Source organism: Calonectris borealis, unplaced genomic scaffold, assembly GCF_964195595.1.
Source record: "Calonectris borealis unplaced genomic scaffold, bCalBor7.hap1.2 HAP1_SCAFFOLD_77, whole genome shotgun sequence".
In the NCBI taxonomy this organism is placed as follows: Eukaryota; Metazoa; Chordata; class Aves; order Procellariiformes; family Procellariidae; genus Calonectris; species Calonectris borealis.
The window spans coordinates 471,193-496,293 of record NW_027441478.1 but is presented as its reverse complement, the minus strand read 5'-3'; the positions used below and the strand labels follow the sequence as shown (position 1 = coordinate 496,293).

At 48.4% G+C, this 25,101-nt stretch overlaps 1 protein-coding gene and 2 long non-coding RNA genes across 15 annotated transcripts in view; 1 reads left to right on the top strand and 2 right to left on the bottom strand.

Moving 5' to 3' along the window:
- Positions 1 to 813: 813 nt before the first annotated feature.
- On the bottom strand, positions 814 to 1,414 carry LOC142076637 (uncharacterized). Its single transcript, XR_012671228.1, has 2 exons — positions 1,247 to 1,414; positions 814 to 1,095 (listed from the first exon to the last, which is right to left on the bottom strand). It is a non-coding gene; the product is annotated as an uncharacterized LOC142076637 (long non-coding RNA).
- A 3,153-nt stretch (positions 1,415 to 4,567) lies between these two features.
- On the bottom strand, positions 4,568 to 10,001 carry LOC142076666 (uncharacterized). The gene is made up of 5 exons (XR_012671251.1): positions 9,176 to 10,001; positions 8,928 to 9,051; positions 8,434 to 8,556; positions 7,206 to 8,076; positions 4,568 to 6,307 (listed from the first exon to the last, which is right to left on the bottom strand). It is a non-coding gene; the product is annotated as an uncharacterized LOC142076666 (long non-coding RNA).
- Positions 10,002 to 10,104: 103 nt separating this feature from the next.
- LOC142076662 (uncharacterized) overlaps positions 10,105 to 25,101 on the top strand; it is a 30,953-nt gene continuing 15,956 nt past the window's right edge. For 4 of the 13 annotated variants that reach the window (XM_075139015.1, XM_075139009.1, XM_075139014.1 and 1 more), the window contains exons 1-3: positions 10,106 to 10,196; positions 19,827 to 19,938; positions 20,126 to 20,324. Coding sequence is in view for 3 of the 13 variants with exons in the window: in XM_075139009.1 (XP_074995110.1) it covers positions 20,297 to 20,324 (28 nt within the window). In the remaining 10 variants the exon portion in view is untranslated. Of the gene's footprint in view, positions 10,197 to 19,826; positions 19,939 to 20,125; positions 20,325 to 21,543; positions 21,586 to 22,174; positions 22,429 to 23,102; positions 24,579 to 25,101 lie in introns of those variants that run through there. The other 9 variants (XM_075139007.1, XM_075139004.1, XM_075139010.1 and 6 more) reach the window with 7 other exon arrangements.

Below are 25,101 nucleotides of genomic sequence, written 5' to 3'. Positions count from 1 at the left end.
ATTGGCAGCATATGAAGGGGTTCGAGCTGCTTCGGAAGTGGTTGGTACCGAAGCACAGCTCCTCCTGGCACCCCGACTGCCGGTGCTGGGCTGGATGTTCAAAGGGAGGGTCCCCTCTACACATCATGCAACCTGAAGTCCCAGGTAGCAGCCCCAGACTCTTCCAAGGTAGCTAGCTAAGGAGTTTTGTACATGTTCAAGGTAGGTCCATGTATTCTACCTCCCCGTGACTGCTCCCAAGCAGCTCCCAGAGACTTTTGGCCGTCTCTGGAGACAACTGAAGTCCTGACTGTCAGCCCCAGACTCCTCCAAAGTAGCTCCCTGAGGAATTTTGTCGATGTAGGAGGCAGGTCCATAGCCGCTAGCTCCCCGGGACTCCTCCCATGCAGCTCTTTGATCATCTTCCTCCCTTGTTCAGTGGCTGTTGGAAGAGGGCTGTGATGCATGGGTGCGGGCTCTGCCCGGTGTTTCTGTCACTGGTGCAGCCAGGGCATGCTGGGGATCACGTGACTCAGGTACACACACACCCCCCACCCCCCCCAGAGGGGCAGCCACCAGCCTGAATGGCCCAAACCTCCCAGCGACCTGCAACTGTGTCACCCTGGAGGAACACTCATGACAGCTCCCTGTGACACCAAGCACCAGTGACCCTTTCTGCCTCCCCTGCGGGAGAGCGGCCTCTCGGCTGTGGTGCGATGCTCGTGCCCTGGGGCGGGAGGTTCGTGACCCAGCCCAGGCAGAGGAGTCCATCGGTCCTCGGGACACAAGGAGCTCGAGAAAGAGATGAATAAAAACACAACGGAGAAGTTGCAAAACAGTGTCGACTTCTTTAATTGTTCGCAACAGTCCTTCACCCCAACAGGGAAGAAGGCTTTTACAGACGGCCATGGCTCTGAGCTCAGCCCAACGTGGTGCTGGAAGCAGGGCCATCTGCAGGGCCTTCTTTCAGGACCTTTTCCATCCGAGGGACCTTTTGCATGGCCACTATGGAAAGGAATTTGCTTTCTGCGGCAAGAGAGGGCAACTGGGCCAATCTGGGACAGGGGCAGGGCACCCGTGGGGACAGTCACAGGCACAGGGATGGCGACAAGGCACCTGCAAGGACAGAGATTGGGGTGGGGACAGTGACGGGGACAGAACTCCTGTGGGGACAGCGATGGGGACATGGCACCTACAGGGATGACACTGGGGTGAGGGATAGGGTCAGAGATGGGGACAGGACACCTGTGGGGACAGTGGCAGTCACCTGTGTGATCTCCATGTGGTCCAACCAGTCCCTGGTCCCCAGCTGCCCGTAGCAATTCCTCCCTTGCATGTAGACTCACCCCTGGTCGTCCATCAGCCCCAGTGGTTGTACCCCACGGAGCAGGCCACGGCCCTGGGGACAGGGTGACAGCGAGGTGACATCGCTGGGGACCCCTCCCCCAGGGCGGCGGGGACCCCCCTAGGAACACCCCCCCTCACCTTGATGGGCAGCCGCAGGGGGATGAGCACGGGGCGGGCAGGGTGCCCCGAGGTTCGTGCCTGCAGGAAGATGCCCCCATCTCTGCAGGAGATCGCGGGTCTCGTGGGGGGAGTTTTTTTGGGTGAATTTAGGGGATTTGGGGAGAATATTTGATGGGAAAAAGAACAGGCTGATTCAGCCGAGCTGGGTCAGGACCATGAGCTGCCTGGTTTGTGGCTGCCAGTCACTGACGAGCAGCATCCGCTTGTCAGCCTCCTTGTGCCCCATGGCCGATGCACTTGTGACCATTGCGTGTGCTTGGCAGCTCCCGCGCGCTGCATTGGTTGGGGTGAGGCAGAGCCAGGACAAGGAGCTGCTGCCCCAGCAGCAGGACGTGCTGCCGCCGCTCCACAAGACCTTCCTGCAGACCATCACGGGGATCTTCAGCCCCTTCGGCGCCATCGCCTCTGTCTGCATCCTGCTGCCCTTGGGCGTGCGCAAGTCCACGCTGTGCTTCCCTGAGCTGCTGAGCAAGTGCTGCTCACTGGTGGAGCACTGAGACCCTGGAGAGCGCCCACAGGGCGAGGACCATCCAGACCGGCACCCACCACCCCAGCGGCATCGCTGGGACTGCCCTAAGGAAGGGGCTCAGACCCCCGACTTCTGGCACCGGGGGGCCGCCCCGATGGAGACCTCACCCTGCACCTTCTGCAAGCCAGACCCGGGAAGCTCTCGCCAGCACAGCGGGACAGCGATGCTGCTTCCTGAAGGAAAGATACGGGTTTTTTTCCCCCTTTCCATTTTTCCCCCCTTCCTGGTCTTGCGGCTGCCCAAGGTGCAGCCAGACAGGGGAAGGAGGGTCCCTGCCTGGCCTCCCTCCCTCAGCATTATTGGGGTGATTTGGGGCTATTTCGCTGTGGCAGTGAGGCAAAGCTGGGCTCTGGAGCTGAGCATGGTGGGACCCGAGGAAGGGCGTGATTGTCTTGGGGCTTTTAAGGGCTTTGCACTGAGCCCTGTCCCCGCGGGAGGGGACGCTGGTTGTGTTCAAGACAAAGGCGTTGCAGCCCTTGTTGTCCTGTGTGTCTGTCCCGGCCCCGGCCCCAGCCCCCCAGGTCTGTCTTTGTCCCAGGGGCTCAGTGCTGCTTTCTGCGTGGGGCCGTGCCCGTGAGTCCTGCAGGGACCCGTCTGTCCTGGCTCCCCTGCCAAAAGGCTCCTTCCCCTGGGCAAGGGGACAGGGGAGTCAGCCCTCCCCATTGTCTCCCCTGCTGGAAGTGACTCAGCCCTGGGGGTGGCTCGGTGCCCTTCGGGGCTCGCCGGCTCTGATTTGGGGCTCAGTGGGGCATTTGCACTTCTCGGGTTCTGTTTCTCGGTGCCCCCTGCGCTCCCTCCCCCTCCCACACAAGCACAGAGCAGTGGCTGCTTTTAATGCAAAAAAACCAAGAGCAAATGTGTCATCAAATCTCTTCTCATGTAAGACCACCCCCCCACCCCCCTGCAACTACACCACTACCCCCCTCACCACCCCCCAATCTCATCTCATGCCTGCTGTGGGTCTAATCCCACGCTCCCACCCCAGTGCTGGCTGCGAGAGCCCTGGGCTTGCTGGGTGGGTTTGCCCAGCTGCTCTTCTGCTTTTTCCCGTTCTTCTGACATGCCAGGCTGGGACATGCCAGGCTGGCGTGGTGGCAGCTCCGTCCCCGCATCCCACCACAGCTCCTGGGGCTCCATCCTGACGGTGGTGCGTTGCTCGAGGCTCAGGACTGTGATGGTGGCCTCGGGGATGCCGTAGTCGGGGGCGAGCAGCTCCGCGGGCGGCGAAAGCGAGCTGATGTTGCAGTGGGGGATGGCTCTGCTGGAGCCACCAGGGTCCCCAGACATGGAGAGGCTGCTGGGACCATCCTGGCTGACCAGGAAGCAACCCAGAAGCATCTCCTTGGGCAGTGCAATGTCACCTGCCGGGTCCCCAGCGGCTTGGATGTGGGGGGCAGCACAGGGGCTGAGGAGGACATCGCTGCCCAGGGGGATGTTGCTGCGGGGATGGCCGCGTCCGAGAGTCTGAGCTGTGCAAACTGCCTCCCCACGTGCTGGTAGCTGGGGAAGCACAGCGGCAGCACCAGGGGGGCTGGGGCCACCGCTCTCCCCTGACGGGTGTGGGGTGCAAGGTGTTGCCGTTGGCCCTGAGGGGTCCCGGGGGCTGCCCAGGCCAGGGGTGTCCCGCAGCCCCTGTGGCCCCACAGGGCAGCACCTGGCAGAGGAGCAGCGCCGTGGCCGGGTGTGGCAATGGCTGGTGGAGGCGGGTTGGTGCTCGTCCACTGGATGTGGAAGACTCGGGGGTCAAAGAAGCAGCTGCATGGAGCCATCTGCAGACCTGCATGGCTGAGGGGGAGCTGTGCCGGGCCGGGGTAACCCTCCAGGGGCACCCGCCGAGCCAGCCCCGATCATCGACGTCCCCCAGCTCTGTGCCTGGCACGTGGGGAGCTTGTGGCCGGGGCACTCCCCGTGGGCTGAGCTGCTGTGTCAGTGGGACAGGGTTGCAGATCAGGGAGGAGACTCGCTTATAGCAGGTGAAATGGGAGACATGGCCATATCTGCTGGGGATGCCATAACTGCTGGGGGTGCCTGGGGTGCCATCCGCGCCGCGGGTGCCCAGGCTGCCGGGAAGGGCTGCTCCTGCCCAGGCAGCGGCACAGGTTGGCTGAGCCAGAGAGAGACACAGGAGTAATGGTCAGTGCTCACCTCCGCTCCTTCCCCCAAGAGCGTCCCTGGGCTGCAGGGGTCAGGGTCGGTCCCTACCTTGGGGGTAGAAGGTTTTGGGACGGACAAAAGGCTGAAGCACCTGGGGCGCCTAGGGGGGCCTGGGGGCTGCACAGTGAGAGCCGCAGGGCTGGCAGCGCCATGGTCCGTTCTGTCTGTTGGCTGCTAAGGACTCTCTGGGGTTGCCGGCTCTGGCCTTCTGTCTGGGGGTCTCCCAGGAGGGAATGCGGGGGCTCCCCGTGTTCCGTCCCGCCCCCAACAGCCTCCCCAGCTCCTCATGCGGAAGGGAAAGCGTTAACCAAAGAGCAACAGTCAGTGGCCCAATGCCCAACGTGAAACCAGCAAGGAGCGGTGTCCCTCAAGCGTCCATACTGGGACCGATACGGTTTAATATCGATGGCATGGATAGTGGGAGTCGAGTGCACTCTCAGCAAGGTTGCAGGTGACACCAAGCTGAGTGGTGCAGTCGATACGCTCGAGGGAAGGGATGCCATCCAGAGGGACCTGATTGTTTTCTCCAAAACAGAGGCATTTCACATCGCAGAGAGGGGAAAAAACACATAGGAGCAACAAAAACCCCATTTGTTTTTGTAAGAACGATCCAAAATGGAGCAGCCGGTACAGAGCATAGCAAACCTTTCAGGAGGAGAAGTTTCAGGGCGAGTTTTCTGCTCACAAAGCCCCTGGGAAGAAACAGCCTCTGAAGACCCTTTATCCCCTCCTCTGTTCGTACTCAGAGGAATGTCCAGGTTCTGCAGCAGCTGAACCCACTGCTTTGGGGAACACCAGAAACACCCATGACTTTCTCAAACTCTTCATTCCCCATCTGAGAGCCAAGGGATAGGATTTCCTAAAGGTTCTTCCACAGGCACAGCCCTGAAAAATCCCCACTGCTTCTCTACTAGTGCACAAAGAGATTAGGAAAAGTTTCATTTTCAAGTGTACGTAGACCATTTCTGAAATCAGACAAGTAATTTCTAATGAGGAGAAGCCCTTTGCCTTGCATCTGGCAACTGACAGGAGGTGGACCGAGCATCAGATGCCAGAAACGAACGCAGGAACGTCCCACCTTCTTGCCGAGTCACCTCCTGTCTTTTTGGAAGCCGTTAGCTGACACGTGAAGAGCAAGAAGTTGCACGTCAAGTGAAAGACTACTAAAAAAAGCTGTGAAAGAGTAACTTGTTCAGTTCAGAAAGAAAATTGGGCAATGCCGTGTACAAACCACCACCCCACGCACAGGGAAAGCTCGACAAGTCAGATGTGGTACCCAATAACCCCCAAAAATGGCTCTTCACATCAGTTTTCTCTATGTTCAGGTTAGTTCTTTTAGTCAGACACAGAAAGCGAAGTCATTTCTTCTTCTTTTGCTGAAGTAGACTTTTAAGTAGATATTGCTAAAGAATGCAAAAACAACCAAAAAGTTAAATCTGAGGTACTTTCAACCTCAGAAGATGTGTATCACTGAAGCGTTTCTCATATTAGATTCTCTTCTCAACTCTAAGGAGTCCCCATTTTCTCTGCTCCCAAGGTAAACTCCAAAGCTATTTATGGGTTTTCAGAAAAAGGAACACGTAGTTCAGTGCTCAGAGCTATGGAGAAGAGAGAATATTTACAAAACACTATAAAGACAAATAAACTAGAGAGCAACCATTAAAGGAAAAACCTGGCAGCAGAATGAGAAACACAGGTCAAACTGTCCCAAGCACTTAGGCCTCCATCAAGGACCACAAGCCCTGAGGCTGATGATGGCTGTTGGATGAGTTTCCCTCCCCCAGAGGGAAACACCTCTCAGCACACTGTGCTCAGACCAAGGAAGGAAAAGGCAATACAGCCCTACATCTAAAGGCACGCCATTCCCTTCAAAGGTAATTTTTCATTTCTTTAGGTCAACTGCCTGGCCAGTTACAACACCTGCTTATAGGGACTCCATCCACCCTCACCCACGAAAAGCTGTGACGTGCTGAGAAAGTGTGGAGAGTCAGGTGGACTTGGATGCACGCACTGCTACCACAGGTCTAGTTTGTTAACCTGTTTATATTTACCTGTCGCTTTGAAGCTGCCCAAGGGTCAGCATGCCCTTGCTACTGGAGGTTCTTGCTCTGTGTAGGCCTAAGGAAGACACTTCTGGTGATACACTATTTTGAACGGCTAAAACACAGCAGAACACACTGTTTATGACCTGCTGAGAATCGTCCCCCAGGCATATCAGGAACAAAGGCAAAGCTTGAATATTCAAGATGCATTTGAGTTACATTACCGTTAAACATTCACCACTACCAGCCATTTCTCTAAACTGAAGGCTGACAGCAGCGTACAAGGACAGTCTTTTCTGGACACTTCACTCCTGGGTAGAAATCCTAGAGACTTTCTTTAAAGACAGAAATCCAAAGAGCTACCACAAGCTTTTTAAATTAAGCACAGCAAATAAAAAGCAAACAAACAAACAAAAAACAACAGGTAAATCCCTGAGCCACTAATGAGGAACAAAAGGTCTCCCATTAAGTCCGCTACCCCTCACAAAATGGACAAGTGGCTTAACGAGATTCCTGCAAAGAAACTGCGGGTGGAAGATAACCCTGATAACTGCAGCACAAGCGACCAACATGGAAACGGCAGTGCTGACCCTTCTCCTGCTCCTCCTACGAGCTCTTCACCAGTTACGTGAAGAGGCAAAACCAAGGATGACTGAACAGATCTGAGAAGAAGCTGGCCCCCCAAAATTCAAAATGATCAAGAAGTCTATTTGAAATACAGATTCGCACCAACCTCACCCTAAGCACACGTCCTGCCTTGAGGTAGGAGCTAAGGACAGTATGAATTCACCACCACGAGCAGACATGCAAACCCGAAGCAGCCAGAACATGCAGACAAACCTCTACCATTTTTTCAGCCATGTTTCAAGTCACGCCATACTCAACTCAGGACTTCACAAAATGCCACTAAACTTAATGACAGCAGCCTCTTTGCAGGTTGCTTACTCAAAAGCAGAAACCAAAAAGCCACGTACCCTAGGCAAAACCCTTGTCCTTCCGTGCGGTTGGTGTCTTCCCATGACTCTTCCTCAAGGCAGGGGAAATGACTGTGTCTTTGAAAGTCTACACAAACGGAGAAGTACGCTTAGCCTTCCGACAGGGCCCGTTAGTCATCTGGCAGTCGTTCTCCATCGACCGCAAATAATCCACACCTACCTAAAACAGTCCAACATCCATTGGAAATGAGTTGGACGGCAACAGAAGCGACAGCAGCCGACCCGGACAGCCATATTAGACCAGAAATGATGGTTACAAGACAGAAAATGCAAAACAAGTCACCAGAACAGCAAAAAAACAACTAGAAGACACATCATGCACAAACCAGAGTCCCCAGTCCGAACCCTAAAAAGAAAACAAGCTAAAATAGGACCTCCAAAAAACATCCAGAACACACGTGAAGGCATAAAAACCCCAAACAACTCAGGGAAGCCAGGACCAAAAAGCCCAGATACTGTCCATAACATTAACCCTAGCCCACTTACACTCTGGCATCCTGTTACCCTACCACCCCATAACCCTAGCACACTGTAAGCCTAGAACCCCATAACCCTAGCACCCAATAACTCTAGCTCTCCCTAAGTGCAGACAGGGGACATGATAACCCTAGAAAACTGTTACCCTGGCACTGCATAACCCTAGAACCCCATAGCCCTAGCATCCTGTAACCCTAGCACCCCATGACCCTAGGACATTGTAGCCTTAAGGTATCAAAACATTGAACACAAACTCCCTGGAGATCTCCGCCAGAGCCTTCAGGTGGCCCCAGATCTCAGACATCACAACTTTGAAGTGGGACAGAGCCACCAGGACATCACCAGCATCCACCTTCACATCATCCGTCATGCCCTGAAAAAGTGCCTGGGTTAAACACTCTCAGGGAGAAAGGCTGAGGCACTCGGGGACTTTGAACCAGCCGGCAATGACCACGGGGCTTCAGCTCATCATTTCTCTGTCAGAGCCACCAGGCAGATGACCCCGTCCACCCTGAGACACCCTTCGGGGCAGCTACGCCCAGAGCCGGGTGGCTGGATACGGCCTTTGCTGTATGGGGAGGTGCTTCCAGGAGCAGGATCTCTCACGGGGGCACTGGGAAATCCTCCTCAGGCCTGGATGCCTGAGAAACATCTTTGTGCTGCTCCATATCTCACCAAAACCAGGGGCGGAGGAAGGCTGCTTTGCTGGTCTCCAAGAGAAACAGCTCACCTGGGCTGCTCTGAGGCTACCGGGCGCCTTTGCTGTCAGGCGGGTCTTGGCGCCGCTCTGCCAACGGCTGTCACCTCCCCACAGGATGCTCTCCGGCACACGGTAGGTATCTTCTCAGTCACCCTGGGGACAAAGATTGGAAGGGAGGGATTGGGTTTGCTTTGCCCCCGTTCCCAGGGTGCCACAACAGAGACCTGCCACCCCCAAATCACGTGGACACCACGTACGAGCTGCAGACGTGGGTCAGGACGGCTGTGGAGCGCAGGCAAGACGTTCTGCTGTGCCCCAGCTGCTGGCAGAAAGCAGAGCTGAAGACAACGGGGGGAAGCCCAGGGCAGCTGGCAGCCGGCGGCGGGGTCTGGCCGGGTGCAGCACCCGCAGAAACGCCCGGATCCTTGAGCCTCAGCCCCGGGGCTGCAGCACGGGGCTGGCACTGGCTGGGGCTTCGCTGGGAAAAACCAGGCGGGGGTGACCCCGACACCCCGCACGCGTACCTGGCCCCAGGATCTGATCGCCTGTCCCTCTGCCCATCGCCACCACGGGATCCAGAAAGCAGCGCCGCCGGCCCTGGCGTGGTCCTGAGCCATCTCTCGATGGACGAGTCTTTAACCAGCAGGCCTAAAGTGAGGAAAAATTGCCCAGAATTAAGCTGTGCTCAAGTTTTTGCTGGCAGCACGTTTTCTGAGCTGCCTGGTGGTGCCGCTCCTGGGGACGGCTCCAGAAACAGGGGGGCTGCCTGTACCTGCAGGCAGGCGGTGGAGTGTGCGCCGCGGCAGTGAGCGGTGGTTTGTGCGGCTGTTGAATGGGGTCGGGCTTCAAACGTGCCCAGTCTGGTATGCCTCGTTCCTGTTGCCTTGCAGGTCGTATTAAGAGCTTAAATAGTATTGTTTTAAAAAAGCAAAACCAACCAACAAACAAGAAAACAGCTGGGCGATTCCACCCGCACCCCCCCGACGGGTTTTTCTTTGCCCTGGCCCTGGCCCCCCTGCAAGGCGATGTTCATCACCAATATTAGGGTGCAGGATTGGGCCCAAGGCAGGGCTTTTGCCGGCAGCACGTATTTTGAGGCTCCCGCTAATGCAGTTCCTGGGCCGTGCTCAGGAAATGGGAGCAATTGCCCAGAACTGGTATTTTTGGTCTTTCTCTGTCCCTCTCGGTCAGGCTCTGGGTCCCCATTTTTTAACTGCTCCCTTTGCACCCGGTAGCCCTTTGCTCTTTTCTTCTTCCTCTTTCTCACTCTGTCTGGCTCCTTGTCCCTATTTTTTCTAAATTCCTCCCTGTCTGCCCCGGCCCTTTCTGCTCCTCCTACGCCTCCACCCTGGAGGCCATCGCTCTTCTCTCCTTCTCTGTCGCCTCTCTCTGTCCCTCTGTCCGTCTCCCGTGCCTCTCCGGCCACGCCACCGCCCTGCCCCACCCCCCCCCGCCGCTCTGCCCCTCTCCCCTCCTCCTCCCGGCTCCACCGGGGCTCCGGACCGGGGGCGGGGCAGCCCCGGGGAGGCGGCCATGGGGCCGGGGGGGGCGGGGCCGGGCTGGGGCCGGTGTCCCCGCAGGGCCAGAGAGCGGGAAGGGGCGCCCCGTGGCATGCTGGGAGAGGGTGTGCACCAGGGCATGCTGGGAGCTGTAGTCCTGGGGCGCGGGGCTGCCCGGCGGCCATGTTGGTTCCCGGGGCATGCTGGGAGCGGTCAGTTCCCCACACTGAGCTTCGCGGCGGCCATGTTGGTCTCGGGAGGCGCAGCCTCTGCTCCAGCTGCGGCTCGGCTGAGGTGAGGGCTGGGGCCGCCCGGGGGTGGTGGGGAAGCGCTCCAAACGGCCCGGTGTGATGGGGTCCCGGTCCGCTGGAGCCGGGCCGGCCGGGGCAGCCCCGGGAGTGACCCGAGAGCTGGGGAGGGGAGGGAGACGGAGACAGACCCCCCCGGGCACAGGCACCGGGCAGCCCGACTCCCAGAGCCCCCCTGAGCCACCCCAGCATTTTTCGTTACTGCAGTAATAGGAGTAGTGTGTTTTTCTGTTAACTCTCCCGGGGCTTTCACTCCAGCTGCCCTGTTCGGGGACTGGGAATATTCAGCTGCCTTGGAAAATTGCCAGCCTGATTATTATTGCTCAGGCCTTGTTTCCCTCGCTCGAAAACACTTCATCTTTAAATGCGTCCTTGCATCGGCAAGATCCAGGCAGTTGGGATTGTTTCCTGCAGGGAGCAGCCTGATGAATCCAGGCTGCTGCCGTTCCGAGGCAGAGCTGAACGCTTCTCCCCGCCACCGGTGCTCGGCCAGTGGTTTGGCAGGTCCAGTCAGCCCGAGCGGGAGCTTGCTGTCCTTGCTCTGCCGCTGCTTTGGCAGCCGCCGGAGGGTGGGAGGGGACAAATCTTCTGGCTTCCCAGCTGGAGTCTGGCGAGTTCGCGGGGTGAGGGGTAACGTGTAATGCGAACCCGGTTTTTTGTGTGGTATTTTCTGGGGATTTTTTTTTATGTTAGATCTCTGGGATTCCTGTGACCTTTAATAGCCACTTGGTGGGATTTAAGCATAGCTTTGAAGTTAAGCACGTGGTAACTGCTACCCTGCGGTGTAGCTGGAATCCCCTTGCGAGCTCCTGTTCCCCCCACACTGGAGAAAGCAAATCTTTTTTTATTTGGTGATGAAAGCAACTCAGGGAGTTGCACTGAAGTGCAGCACCTTTTTTAACCTCAGATCTAAAGTCACACCGGTCCTACCGCATAACGCATGCTTCCCCAAGCTTTCACAAAACGGAAGGGATACATCAAACCGACCCCACAAACATATCCTGTGCTTTTTTTATCTGACCTGGAACATGGGGACATGACCCTGCTGGGCCATCTCTGCCGCTCTGCGTGGGAACCAAGGTGGTGTCTTTACATTCCAGGATAAGGACTTAGCTTTTTTTTTTTTTTTTTAAGTGACTTTAGAGATGTCCTTATGTTGTCCGAAAAGCGGGTTCGTGCCCGGCGTGCAAGTAACCAATTCCACACGCTCAGGAGAGATATTGTTGTATTCAGGCCTGGGTGCTCGGTGGACTTGCCACAAATCAAGCACACCTGGTCTAGTCACCTTTCTGTTTATATCCATGCTTCTCATACATATTTTAAATTTCCTTGTTACATATTCATTACATTTCCAAGAACTAATTATAATATTACATCATCTTAAACACATGCGCACTAAAACCTTTAGGGTCTTCTTGGGGGTCTCGGGTGGTCTCTGGTGGTCGGTAGGGTAGTGAACTCTTCATGAACTTATTTCCTCTTTACCTTATAGGGTCGCAATTTGTCCCTGAGCCATGCTTGGACCACGTCTGTTTATAGTTTCCATAGCTAAAATTAATTATCACTACTTCTAAAACACACACCTGTTAGTTACCTAACTTCTAAGCAACAAGTCTTCATTGTTTAAAATTACAGAAGCGAGCAATATAGAATCCACAACAAACTAAACTATCTATCACCATAGTGTTCTTAAATTAAAACATATACATCTTGATCTCCTCCAATCAAACACCCACTCAGTAGCTTCATCATTCTGGTTTCTTATTAACTGGTCTTTTAACCCAGTTCTGGGTGAGGGCTATACACAGGATGATAACACTTTGAAGATTAATGTTGATTAAGATTAACATTAACAATTCCCCCCTTTGAGACTTATGATGTTAAGCATCATGAGTCTCACAATACTTATTTTCTACAAAAAGATACAAATTGAATCATACAACATATAATCATAACTAAAATAACGATCAGTACCACAAACAAAAATAATTAAGCCAATTTAAATTTGGAAGCCACGAGAACAACCAAGAAAAATCTAAATCCTTCCCGTTCTTTAAACCCATATGCCAAATCTTTTATTTGTTGGATTTTCTTCTCTACTAACTTTAAATTATCACTCAAATTAAAACAACACATTCCTTTAAATTCTTCACAACCATGATTGTGTCTTAAAAGTAAATAGTCAATTGCAGCCCTGTTTTCAAGTGTGGCTTCTCTTATTTGTGTCATTTCCATACCAATAGTCGAAAGTGCTTGGGAGGTATAATTTATACCTTTTCCTACCAAACAAGAACTATACATCCCTCCCACAAAATTCTCGGCTGCAATACAAAAGGAAGACATGTTGGTTACTTCTCGGGCTAAAAGTTCCCAGATATTTTGATTTCTATAACAAAAATTGAGAATCAATCTGACTGATCGTTATTATTAACAACAACACATTCCACATCTTCCCTCTCTCTCTAATTTAATTCTGTTCAAAATCAAATTGTTACACTAATTTAGCAGCATCTCCAGTATCTCATTGAACACGCCACAAAGTTAACTTCAATGGTTCCTTAAATACAGATGTCCACAGTCCAGGTGGAATTTTCTTAATCCTCGTATAATGAATCCAAGAATCTATTCCTTCCAGTTTCACAGCAGTGTTTGTTGTTAACAGCACCTGGAAAGGTCCTTTCCACTTTTCTCCAAGAGGGTCATCCTTCCACATTCGCAAATAAACTTGATCCCCTGGATTAAATGAGTGTACTGGAAATTCAAGAGGTAAAGGTGTCTTCAAAGGGACATACTTATGCAAAGAATTCAACACCTTACTCAAAGATAAAAGATATTCAGTTAATACTTTTTCTCCTGTTACATGCATTTGTTTAGATCTTCCTGTTAGATTAAGGATCATAAGGTTTACCATACAAAATTTCAAATAAACTTACTTTTTCTCTAACTCTCGGGGTCACCCTAATTCTTAACAAGGCAAATGGTAAAGCTTCAATCTATTTCCACTGAGCTTCTGGATATATTTGAGGAATTTGTTTCTTTAATATTTGGTTCTTCACATTTTTAATAACCTCTGCTACAAAATGTGGGCCTCTATCAGAGGACATTTCTAAAGGGACTCCAAACCTTGAAATTATTTCTTTCAACAAATGTTTCACAACCTCTTTTGCCTTGTTGGTTCGACACGGGAAAGCTTCCGGCCATCCAGAGAAGGTATCTACCAATATCAATAGATATCGGTATTGGTTACATCGCGGTAACTCTGAAAAATCTATTTGCCAATACTCACCGGAAGTTATGCCTCTTTTTACCTCTCCAGGAGGGGGTTGGATTTGTATTTTCGGATTGTTCCTAAGACAAATCTCACATTTATTACTCACACTTTTAGCAATCAATAACATTTTGGTTCCTATCGCATATCGTCTTACTGATTCCACCATTGCCTCTGCTCCCATATGTGTTTCAGCATGGGTTTTGACCATTAATTTCTTCATAATTTCAGGGGTTACTATACATTGTCCATGTGAAGTTATCCACCATCCTTGATCATTTTTCTTACAATGTAATAGCATAGCTAATTTATTTTCTTTCTCACTATAATTTGGGGATTCCACCTGAATTTCTTTTGATGGAATTAAAACATAAATCATAGTATTTAATGCTACACGTTTAGCAGCCTCATGTGCTTTTCGATTTCCTTGTATTACTTTTGAGTCCCCTTTTTGATGAGCTTTACAATGAATCACCGCAACTTCTTTAGGTTTCTGTACTGCTTCCAACAAATTCAAAATCTCGGTTCCATATTTTAAAGGGGTACCGCTAGCAGATAAAAGTCCTCGCTCCTTCCATATTGCTCCATGAGCATGCACAACTCCAAAAGCATATTTAGAATCTGTATAGATGTTAACTCTTTTACCTTTAGCCAAATTTAAGGCTTTTGTGAGGGCTATAATTTCTGCTTTCTGGGCGGATGTATTTGGAGGTAATGCTTTTACTTCTCGATCTTCAGTTAAAGTTACCACGGCATAACCAGCCCTCCTTTCTCCTTTTACAACAAAGCTGCTTCCATCAGTAAATAATTCTTCATCCGGAGTTTGGAGAGGGCCATCTTTCAGATCTGGCCTGCTGGCATACACCTGTTCGATAACTTGTAAACAATCATGGTTAAGATCACTCTCTTTTTCACTTGACATTAAAGAGGCAGGATTTAAAATTGTACTCACTTTCAAAATGATGTCGTCTTGTTCCACTAACAAAGCCTGATATTGTAACAAACGACTAGGGGTTAACCAATGATGTCCTTTTTGTTCCAGTACTGCAAGTACCGCATGCGGGACATGAACCGTTCTTTTCTGTCCCAATGTCAATTTTCTAGCTTCTTGAATGATGAGAACTGTTGCCGCAACTGCCCGCAAGCAGCTAGGCCATCCTGAGCTTACTTTATCTAATTGTTTGGAAAAGTAAGCCACTGGTCTTTTCCAGTCTCCCAAAAGTTGAGTCAAAACCCCCATAGCTACATGTCTCTTCTCATGAACAAATAGCTCAAAGGGTTTGGTCAGATTTGGAAGTCCTAAAGCTGGAGCTTTCATTAAAGTCTGTTTAATGTCATCAAAACTTTTTCGGCACTCTGGAGTCCATTCTAACAATTCTTCAGGGCCTTTGGTTGCCTCATACAGTGGTTTTGCCATCAAACCATAATTTGGAATCCAAAGGCGACACCATCCAGCCATTCCTAAAAATCCTCTCAAGTCTCTTTTAAATTGAGGGGGTGCCATCCTGCAAATGGCTTCTTTTCTACCATTTCCCAATCTTCGCTGTCCTTGGGAAATCTCAAACCCCAAATAAATTACAGTTTGTTTTGCAATTTGTGCTTTCTTCTCTGACACCCTATACCCGGCCATTCCCAAAAAGTTTAGGAGGCTAACAGTCTTTGCTTTGCAGATCTCAGTAGTATCTGCTCCCAATAGGATGTCATCAACATATTGAAGGAGGGTGATTTGATCTTCCTTACCGGACCACTGTTCCAGTTCCTTATTCAGAGCTGCTCCAAAGATGGTTGGGCTATTTTTAAACCCTTGTGGCAGCACGGTCCAGCAGAGCTGAGTCCTCTTCCCAGTCGACGGATCTTCCCATTCAAAGGCAAAAATCTTTTGGCTGTTTTCTTCCAGAGGTATACAAAAGAAAGCATCTTTCAAATCTATAACAGAGAAATATGCATTTGATTCATTGATAGTTGTTAACAGCGTATATGGATTAGGGACTATTGGATGAATGTCCACCACTAACTGGTTTATCGCTCTTAAATCTTGAACCAGCCTATATCCTTGGTTATGTGACTTTTTCACTGGAAGGACAGGAGTATTATAATCAGATTGACATTCTCTTAAAAGTCCGTGTTTAAGAAAAGTATTTATTATTGGTTCCAAACCTTTTCTGGCTTCTATACTAATAGGATACTGTTTCTTTCTTACCGGTCGAGCTCCTGTTTTCAATTCAACTTTTACCGGTTCCACATTTTTCGCTCTTCCTGGTTTCTCTGTTGCCCAAACAAAAGGGTAAACTGCATCTTTAATCTCTTCTGGAATTTCTTCAGATTCATCTGTGTTTGTCTGTAATAAATAAACTTGGGCTTGCCAGGCATTAGCTTCAGGAAAATGAACTTGGATTCTTCCTTTTTTAAAGTTGATTTGTGCTCCCAATTTATTCAATAAATCCCGTCCTAAGAGAGGCATGGTGCATTCCGGTATATATAAAAATTCATGCATCAGTGTTTTTCCTCCAATTTTACATTTTAAAGGTTTCAAAAAAGGCCTTATCTCCTTCTTTCCCGTGACCCCAACAATAGATACATTAAATTTACTCATTGGTCCTTTACATGTATTTATAACAGAATATTTTGCTCCAATATCTACTAAAAAATCGACTACTTCATCTCCCAGCTTTACTGGAACCAGGGGCTCAGCTGGGAAAATATCATTTTCTACCCCCGGTCCCCATCATTCAGAATCTCCTCCCATCATAAGTAAATCAGCTTCAGGTGGTATCTGCTGTGACTGAGTCACGACTGCTCCTTTGTTCTCCGGACACTCACTCTTCCAGTGTCCCTGTTTCTTGCATACAGCACATTGATTAAATCCTAATGGGGTATATTGTTTAAACATATCTCTACCTCCTCTGCCTTTTCCTCTCAAATACCCTCTACCTCTACCTCTCAAATATCTTCTGCCTCTTCCTCCAGCTGATCCTTGGGCATTTACAAAAGCAGCTGCTAAAATAGCAGCTTTTTGTTTCCTATCTTTTATTTTTTCTTTTTCCTGATTTTTCTTTTCCTCCTCTTCCCTATTGTTATACACCTTATAAGCCATTTCAATTAACTGTGATATAGTCATTCCTGTAATCCCATCCACTTTCTGCAATTTCTTTCGAATATCTGGAGCAGCTTGCCCTACAAACAAAGTAGTAAATATTGCTCTATTCTCATCACTCTCAGGATCTAAGTCTGTCCATTTCCTAGCTGCCTCACATAATCCTTCATAAAAGGTGGGTGGGTCCTCTGTTTTTCCCTGAATTATTTGAGTCAATTTCGCCAAATTCTTTGGGCGGGATATTCCATTCTTTACTCCTTACAAAATTAATTGTTGATACTGTTTAATCATCAATTTACCATCATTACTATTAGGATTCCAATTTGGGTCTTGAGTTGGCATAAAATGAGCAGGACCTTCTCTTGCATTTATTCTTTCATTTTCCATATTTGCTTTTTCTAATACTACCCTCTTTTCTTCAGGAGTAAACAAATTATTCAAAAGAATTTGAATATCTTTCCAATCTGGATTATGATTTTCAATAATTGTTCGAAAGGATCTATACACCTTTTCTGGATTCTCTCTGTATGATCCTGCTAATTCTTTCCAATTCATTAAATCAGAAGTTGTAAATGGTACTTTCACAAATACTGGCTCCCCCCTTGGGCCCACTGCCTGGCGAAGGGGTGCTAACAATACAGACCCTTGCTGGGTTCTAGTCCTGCCGGCTATCGGACTAAAAGTATTGCTTCCTCTTGCTTCGGTTTCAGAAGTTTCATTTTTACTTGGTGGTACTAACATTTGTGTATCCTCCTCTTCTTCTCCTAGTTTTAAACATCATTTTCCTATGCTACATGCAGAACAACAGTGCACTTTTGGTTCCTTATTTTCCATCATCATCATCATCACATTAGAATCTAAACCTAAAAGTTTACATTTTTTTTTTTCCGAATTTCATAATCATTTCTCAAAAGAAAAAAAAAACAAATTACATAAGGTACCTCATAACATTAGTTGTAAAATAGTATTATACTGCAAGGTTCCCAATTCTGGCCATTTTTCCTCATCTTCTAATTTATACATTGGCCACCATTTAGTACAATATTCAATTAATTTATCCTTTCTCAAAGGATCACCCCCAAATTTTCCCCAATGTTTAATGATGCATCCTAAGGGGGAACAAGGTGTTACTTTTGATGGTTGAGCTCCCATATCTTTACCAAAAAAGAACGTTCTTTACCACAACTTCATATACTCCAGTCGTCACTGTCAAACGCATATGAATATACCGGTTTACCCCTGGCGCCTACAACTTCATATACTCCAGTCGTCACTGTCAAACGCATATGAATATACCTCTTTACCTGTGGCCACAATTCCTTACCAAATGCATGCACAGTTTTATACTCCAGAACAATATCTCATTTACCTTAGCGTTGCACCGTTGAGTCGCTCACCTGCTCTGGTCGGGGAGAATACTCACGGAGTCCCCGATCAAAAGGTCGGTGCGCGCTGGAGTCCAGAGAGCAGGGTCTCCCCACCAAGAGCCGACAAGTCGATCCGGGCAAGGCTTCCCAGCAGTCCCACCTGGATCGCCAAAAACTGTTGTCCGAAAAGCGGGTTCGTGCCCGGCGTGCAAGTAACCAATTCCACACGCTCAGGAGAGATATTGTTGTATTCAGGCCTGGGTGCTCGGTGGACTTGCCACAAATCAAGCACACCTGGTCTAGTCACCTTTCTGTTTATATCCATGCTTCTCATACATATTTTAAATTTCCTTGTTACATATTCATTACATTTCCAAGAACTAATTATAATATTACATCATCTTAAACACATGCGCACTAAAACCTTTAGGGTCTTCTTGGGGGTCTCGGGTGGTCTCTGGTGGTCGGTAGGGTAGTGAACTCTTCATGAACTTATTTCCTCTTTACCTTATAGGGTCGCAATTTGTCCCTGAGCCATGCTTGGACCACGTCTGTTTATAGTTTCCATAGCTAAAATTAATTATCACTACTTCTAAAACACACACCTGTTAGTTACCTAACTTCTAAGCAACAAGTCTTCATTGTTTAAAATTACAGAAGCGAGCAATATAGAATCCACAACAAACTAAACTATCTATCACCATAGTGTTCTTAAATTAAAACATATACATCTTGATCTCCTCCAATCAAACACCCACTCAGTAGCTTCATCATTCTGGTTTCTTATTAACTGGTCTTTTAACCCAGTTCTGGGTGAGGGCTATACACAGGATGATAACACTTTGAAGATTAATGTTGATTAAGATTAACATTAACACTTAGGCTGGCTGGGTTAAGTTGGTTTACTGCACAGTTGGTTGAATGGAGGAAAACAGTAAGCTCCGCTATTGCCTTTGGCGTTTTCTCTTTACTGTGTAGCTCGTTTAAGTTATCTTCTCATGACCTGGCAAGCAGAAGCTTTGGCTTCATTCTAGGCCTTGGTCTAACAGTCACGAAAATCAATGTTGGAAGTCTTTCTGAGGTTTGGTTCAGGCCCCTATATGCATTTTATAAAAGTGCTTCTTGGCCACTGTTTAACTTTTTACATGGGTTTGTTTTCGTTTATCTTGAGTGTTGAAACTCTGAAAGGGGCCGATGAGTTGCCCTCGCTCAGTTTGCTCCCTCCCCTTCGGGGAGTGCGGTTAATGTTTGCTTCTTGGCTTTGCAGAGAACAAAATCCATTAATACACCACCTCACTTGAATTGCTCTTGTTGGGAACCGATTAGAAGCTTATTGCTGCCTCATCTCGCAAATGGCATGCGTTCTGGTTCTCATTTGTTGAGCAGCCTGTCGGCTTGTCAAATGACTCCGCAGAACAATTCGATTACTCCAAGCAGCGATGCTGATACGAAGAGCTTACGTACTTCACTGCTAGCGATTCTGTGCTTTTCCCTCTGCAGGCGGGAAAGGTGATTCCTGAGTGGGCTGTGGCTTTAACCAGGGAGGGCAAAGCTGCTTCTCTGTGTATTTCCTTTCCGCCTCTTCCCTTAGCCCCTCCCCTCCCTTCCCCTCTGTGAGGCTGGTTTTGTGGTGTGCCTTCACTGGTGGAACGAGCTCCCACACGAAACGGAGGGAAGGAGGAAAGGGGCAAGGTGAGAGGTGTCGCAGTCCTTAGTTTGTAGATTTAATACCTAGGCCCTATTCCGAAAATACGGCACGTATGTGGGTCAGTGGTCCCTGCAGATTTTTATTATTTATAGCCATTTCTATAAATACAGGACTTCATAGAGCGGGTTCACAGGGTGCTGTGCTGCTTGTAAACGGAATCGTTTTTATCCTTGCTACAGTCTGGAGGTGGCAAGTGCCAGCTGACAGATTAAGACGGAAATGAAAGCGAGCAATACACATGCGACGGTGATCCTGCCACAAGGCAGATCTGTTAGAGAGAACGAGTGCAAGGTAAGGAGCATCATGCTGCATTTATTGCTAAACGTATGTTTTCATTTCATTCCAACTAGAAAGTAAATCAAGATATTTAAGGATTATTTACTGTACCAAATCCTCTTGCAAGCAGTGCACTCTGTTGCCCTGTGGATAGTCTAATGTCATGACTGGCATGACTGGTAATTTTCCTTTTCTTTTCTAGTGGAAGGATGCATTTATGAAGGCAAAGGCGGGGTACAAGCGGTGCCCCACAACAAACCGACCTGTGAAGACCCAGACATCCGCTGTTACAAACAGGAAAAAGCTATGGGCCTTGGCTTCAGACTCTGCAAAAGATTGACCAAGCCCGAGGAAAGTGACAAAAAGTGAAGCAATGCCACAGCGTCACTTCGGGATGGCAGGTGAGATTTCCATCCATGTTCCTCAAAGGTAGCAGCCTTGTTTTGTTTGAGGATGCGGCGCTGGAATCGAACTGCAAGACCAGTTTTCTTTACTGCACATGGTAGTGTAATGCAAATACCATTCGTGTCCCAGATTAAGTTGCCAAGGCTCTAGTTAAACCTCTGCATAACAACCTAAAATTGTCCTTAGTGCATGATTGCTTTCAAGAGTTGAGTCCAGATATGTGGCGTATCATAACCCATACCCCATGTGGGGTCTAGATTTGATGGATTTTTAATTCAGGCTTATCTGCTGTTAGAGATTTTCATTTTCTAGTCAAAAAGGAAGATGCTGATTGTGTGCATTCTTTTTCTCTTTCATGGAGTGTCGTACTATGTTTAGTAATTTGCTGTTTACAAAAATAATTTATGGGTGTCTGTGAAGTTGGGGGCGTTCTTGTGGATGAATGTAGCAGTGGAGCTCACTTTTTGTATTTAAATCAAGAGAAGCATAATTTAATTTCACATAAAACGTGCTCTTTTGCCCATTATGCCTTGGAGGGTTGGATTTCTAAGCTAAATACTGGCAGCTTAAGAACCTAGCAGTCAAGGTAGAAAATAAGTTTTCCCCCACCACCCTTTTTTCTTTTTTTTTTCTTCTTTGCGTTTTAAAGTTTCTAATCTTATAAACACTGATGTCTCTGAAACTTTGTCATGTCCCACCTAGTTTATGACAAGTGTGTGGCAGATAGGACTTTTCTGCTTGGTGAGATCGTGAGCTGGAGAGTGGAAAATGGTTTTATGGAACAAGTGTAAAAGGATAAAGATGGATAAAAAGGCTTGTACACCTTTTTGCCAGTTTAGTGGTATGAAAATTCCTGTGATGAAATTCCTTCTGGCTATGAAGGAGCTGCGAAATGTGATCAAAAGAAAGTTTTTCGTGCTATATGGATATGATATATGGGAGACGAGTTCTAAAAATCTCAAGCCCCTTCCTTCATCCCGTTCTGCTTTTTCTGTCCGAGGAGTAACTTTTATGCTCCTAAAGGTTTATTGACTTAACAGGAAGAACAAGTAGTAGGTCTTGGTCTGGCTGGCTGCTGTCCCCCACCGCTCCTGCTGGGATATCCAACCGTAGAGCTTCTGAGTACAGAGAGATCTTGAATCAACACCTGCCAAAGCAGAGGACAGAGAACTTAAGAATTCATTAGAAACTCATCTAATCCGTTGTTTTATCTAGAGCGCCATTCATTTCTGAAGAAGGCCCTCTTTTGTGCTACAGGTGGGTTTTGGTTGTTTTTTTTTTCTAATTATTAATTAATTTAGTTCCTGCAGACTGAGTCAGTGAGCACAGTAATTCACAGGGTCTCAGTCCAGTCCTCACGCCAATGAAGGCTGGCTGTTTCATGAGTATAACAATAGCCCATAAAATAACGACAGCTTCTGACAGAGATGTTGGCAGCATCTAAAGCATGGCAAGTCTGCCGTGCCAAATGGATTCCTGTTTTGTCCCCTATATACCAGTTCGTGGTAAATATGTTTTGTTGTATTCTTCTCCCCTCGACTTCACGTGATAGTTCAATCCAAGTCTGACCCTTCTGTCCAGTACAACCTCTTTTAAAACCCAGGCTGCGTGCTAACTGATGAACGAAAATGTAGCTGAGCAAGCGTAGAAATGCAGCAGACTGTCTTGCATCTTCAAGGCAGATCGCTTCCTTAGGAGAGGGATTATAGGATTCCAGAATAAATCCAGGAAATCTGTTTTGCTTGTTGGTAGTTGTTAATCCTGTCTTGATTGCTTTCTACATATTCCATTTCATTTTGGAAGATGTAATAGAGAGAGAGTAAGATCTTCCTTTCTTTTCCTTTAGTCCCACACAGGCCATCTCTCTCCTTTATTTTTGGCATTCCAATAGTAACCACCCCACTTTTCAGTTTCTCACGTTGACCTATGATTGTGTCAAGAACCTGAGGTGTGGCACCAGCACTGGGCTTCTGACCTGCAGACCCGCTAGTGGTGTCCCTGCTCATCCAGCCAGGAAGTTGTAACTGAGCATGTTTTTCTCATGACGTGGCTCACCTGTGATACGTGAGGGCGTAAGGCAAAGACAAGCGCTGTTTGCAGGTGAGCGTGACCGTTGCAGCATCTACCCTCAGAGCTACAGAGCTAAGTGGGCAACAGCTTTCCCCGGCAAATGTGCAAGATTGCCAATACTTTCACATTTCTGCATCAGAAGAAAAGCATCTGGCCAAAAAGCTCTTTAGTGAGGCAAAGGGTGGAAAAAAGACACTTCCTGGAGGAGCCAATACCCTGACAGAGATGCAATTTTTATGTTTAGAAAGAAGCTTCATTCTGCACCCAGGTGAAAGTTAATTGAAACTGGTACCTGCTGGCCGCCTTTCTGCTTAGGTCTTCCTCAGTTCTTTCTTTCCTCCGACTGAAGAATTGCAGTGATGAACGAGCCAGCCTGCTGAGTTTCTAACCAGACCAATCCTAACAAAGAATGTCATTCCCAGGTAGTGAGGTGGTTGTAAGCTTCATCAATAGTAAAAGCTGTTGAGATAGTCACGAATCATCTCCCATTCTGCAAGTCAAATTCTTGACTGTTTTCTCACTACTGTTGATTTAACTATAACGGGCTTTAAAAGAGCACTTAAAATTCGTAATTTTCGTACCCGTAAGTTCTTGGTGCCATAACAGAAACGTTGTGCTGAGAAGGCAGTGTAAACATATGGCAATGTTTGTATATGTTGTGTGTTTGTGTATATGTGGTGCCGTCGACAACGCCTGAGGGACAGGATGCTATCCAGAGGGACCTGGACAAGCTCGAGAAGTGGGCCCGTGTGAACCTCGTGACGTTCAACAAGGCCAAGTGCAGGGTCCTGCACCTGGGTCGGGGCAACCCCCGGTATCAATACAGGCTGGGGGATGAAGGGATTGAGAGCAGCCCTGCCGAGAAGGTCTCGGGGGTACTGGTGGACGAAAAGCTGACAAGAATTTTAGAGCCCTAAGCTGGGTGTTCTTCAGGTGGCCAAAACTGAGGAGGGGGAAGAAGACCTACAGGTAGCTAAAGGGAAGCACAGGAGAGCAGCTGGGAGCCAACAGTGTGATGTGGGCATAAGGAAGTGCTCCACTGCAGTGTGTCAGGCAAAGTATTTTCAGGAACTGTGGAGAAGAGCTAATGCCATTGCACAGAGCCCAGCTCATCTGACGGGGTTGCTCTGCTGGTCCTTCACGTACAAGAAAGATGAACTCCCCCTGGAATAACTGGAGAGGAGAGCTGCAGGGATTGCTGGGACATGGGAGATGGAGGTGCGTGATGGCATCAGGAGTTCTTGATTTGCTTCGGCTAGAAAAGCAAGTGGGAGAAGAGTGGGGTGACTCCTGTAAATGCAGAAGAGGGAAATACCATTTAGGGAGAGCAGTTACTAAGCCTGAAGGTGTGGGCACCAGAGAAAATGCGTGCCGCCTGGCCCTGAGTAAATTTAAGCTGAAAACTGGAAGAAAACTCTTTAAGGCTTAGAAGGTTTGGGTTCTGCAACAGCCTTCCAGTGGAAATAAAGAAAGTAGAAAGCACCCAGCCAACCCCTTATTGCTTAACATGGAGTTCAGTGAGTTTATGATGGGCCCGGAGATCTCTTCCAATCTCTCCTTCCTCCAAATTAACTGCCTCTTCAGGCATTGTCTTTCAAGATATGTGTTCCCTGTTCACTTTTTAATTGCTCTCCTGTCCTCTTGTTTGAAGGACTGAACTGTTGCTGATCGAGTATTTTGATGGCAAAAAGTGCTATGCTGGCAGGATCGCTTCACTTGTGGGTTGTGCTTAGGTGCTTGCTGACCCTTCCCATTTTCTGTCCCCATTTCTGTCCCCATCACTTCTTGTTACTAGATCCTTTGATAGTGCCTTGTCTCTTTGCAGACGCTTAATACCTTTTGTTCCCTTTTTTATTTAAAAGAAAGAAATCTAAAACTAAAAAAACCAAACACCCCCCCCCCCCTTCTACCTGTTTGTCACAGTAAGGGAAACAATTAATTCCAGTTGAACATTGGGTTTGAAGCCAGATGCTCTTTAGGCTGTATTCTTAAGATAATGAGCCACTCTTCTATGCTAGAGTTAGTGGATGAGCTTGGTTTATTCATATTGCTTTCTTCTGCTTCTGTTTACTGCTGCTCTAAGAGAGTACTGAAAAAACCTACCCCGCGTATGTTAGCGTGAGGTGCTGTCTGAGGGAAAACTTGTGGCAGCACCTGTGGTATTGAATTAAACAGCACCGGTGAGTGTTCCCGTGAACTGGACCTTGATCATCTGCAGTGCTAAATCGCTTGGAGGTTTACAGGTACAGGTTTGTCCCACGTCAGCTGGAAAGCTCCGCAAATTCCTCGGCACCACTCACGAGTGGGAATGGGCCAGGGGATTTCCCCGTGGGCATTTTGGATGCAGTTACCCTGCATCCAAATTTTGCACAACAAAACGCAACCAGATGGACAAGGGTAATTGTGCCAGTTGGCCTCCATTCCAGGGAATGGTCCCGGGCACGTGTAATTTATGGTTGTAGAGAGAGTTTTTGTATAGTTCCGGGAAAGGAAATTGGAAAACGTGAGTGCATGCTTAGTGAGACCTGGGGAAGGTTACTTATCTTTGGTGTCTGATCATTAGTGAAGTTGGTGTCTCAGCAATACAGCGAGGATAACGCTTCCCTTTCTCTCACACTGTGGCTGTTGTGCGAGACGTTTGGGCCACAGACTGTCTCCCTCTCTCTAGATGACACTCTGTTAAATTGGGCCCCTGCATTGCTT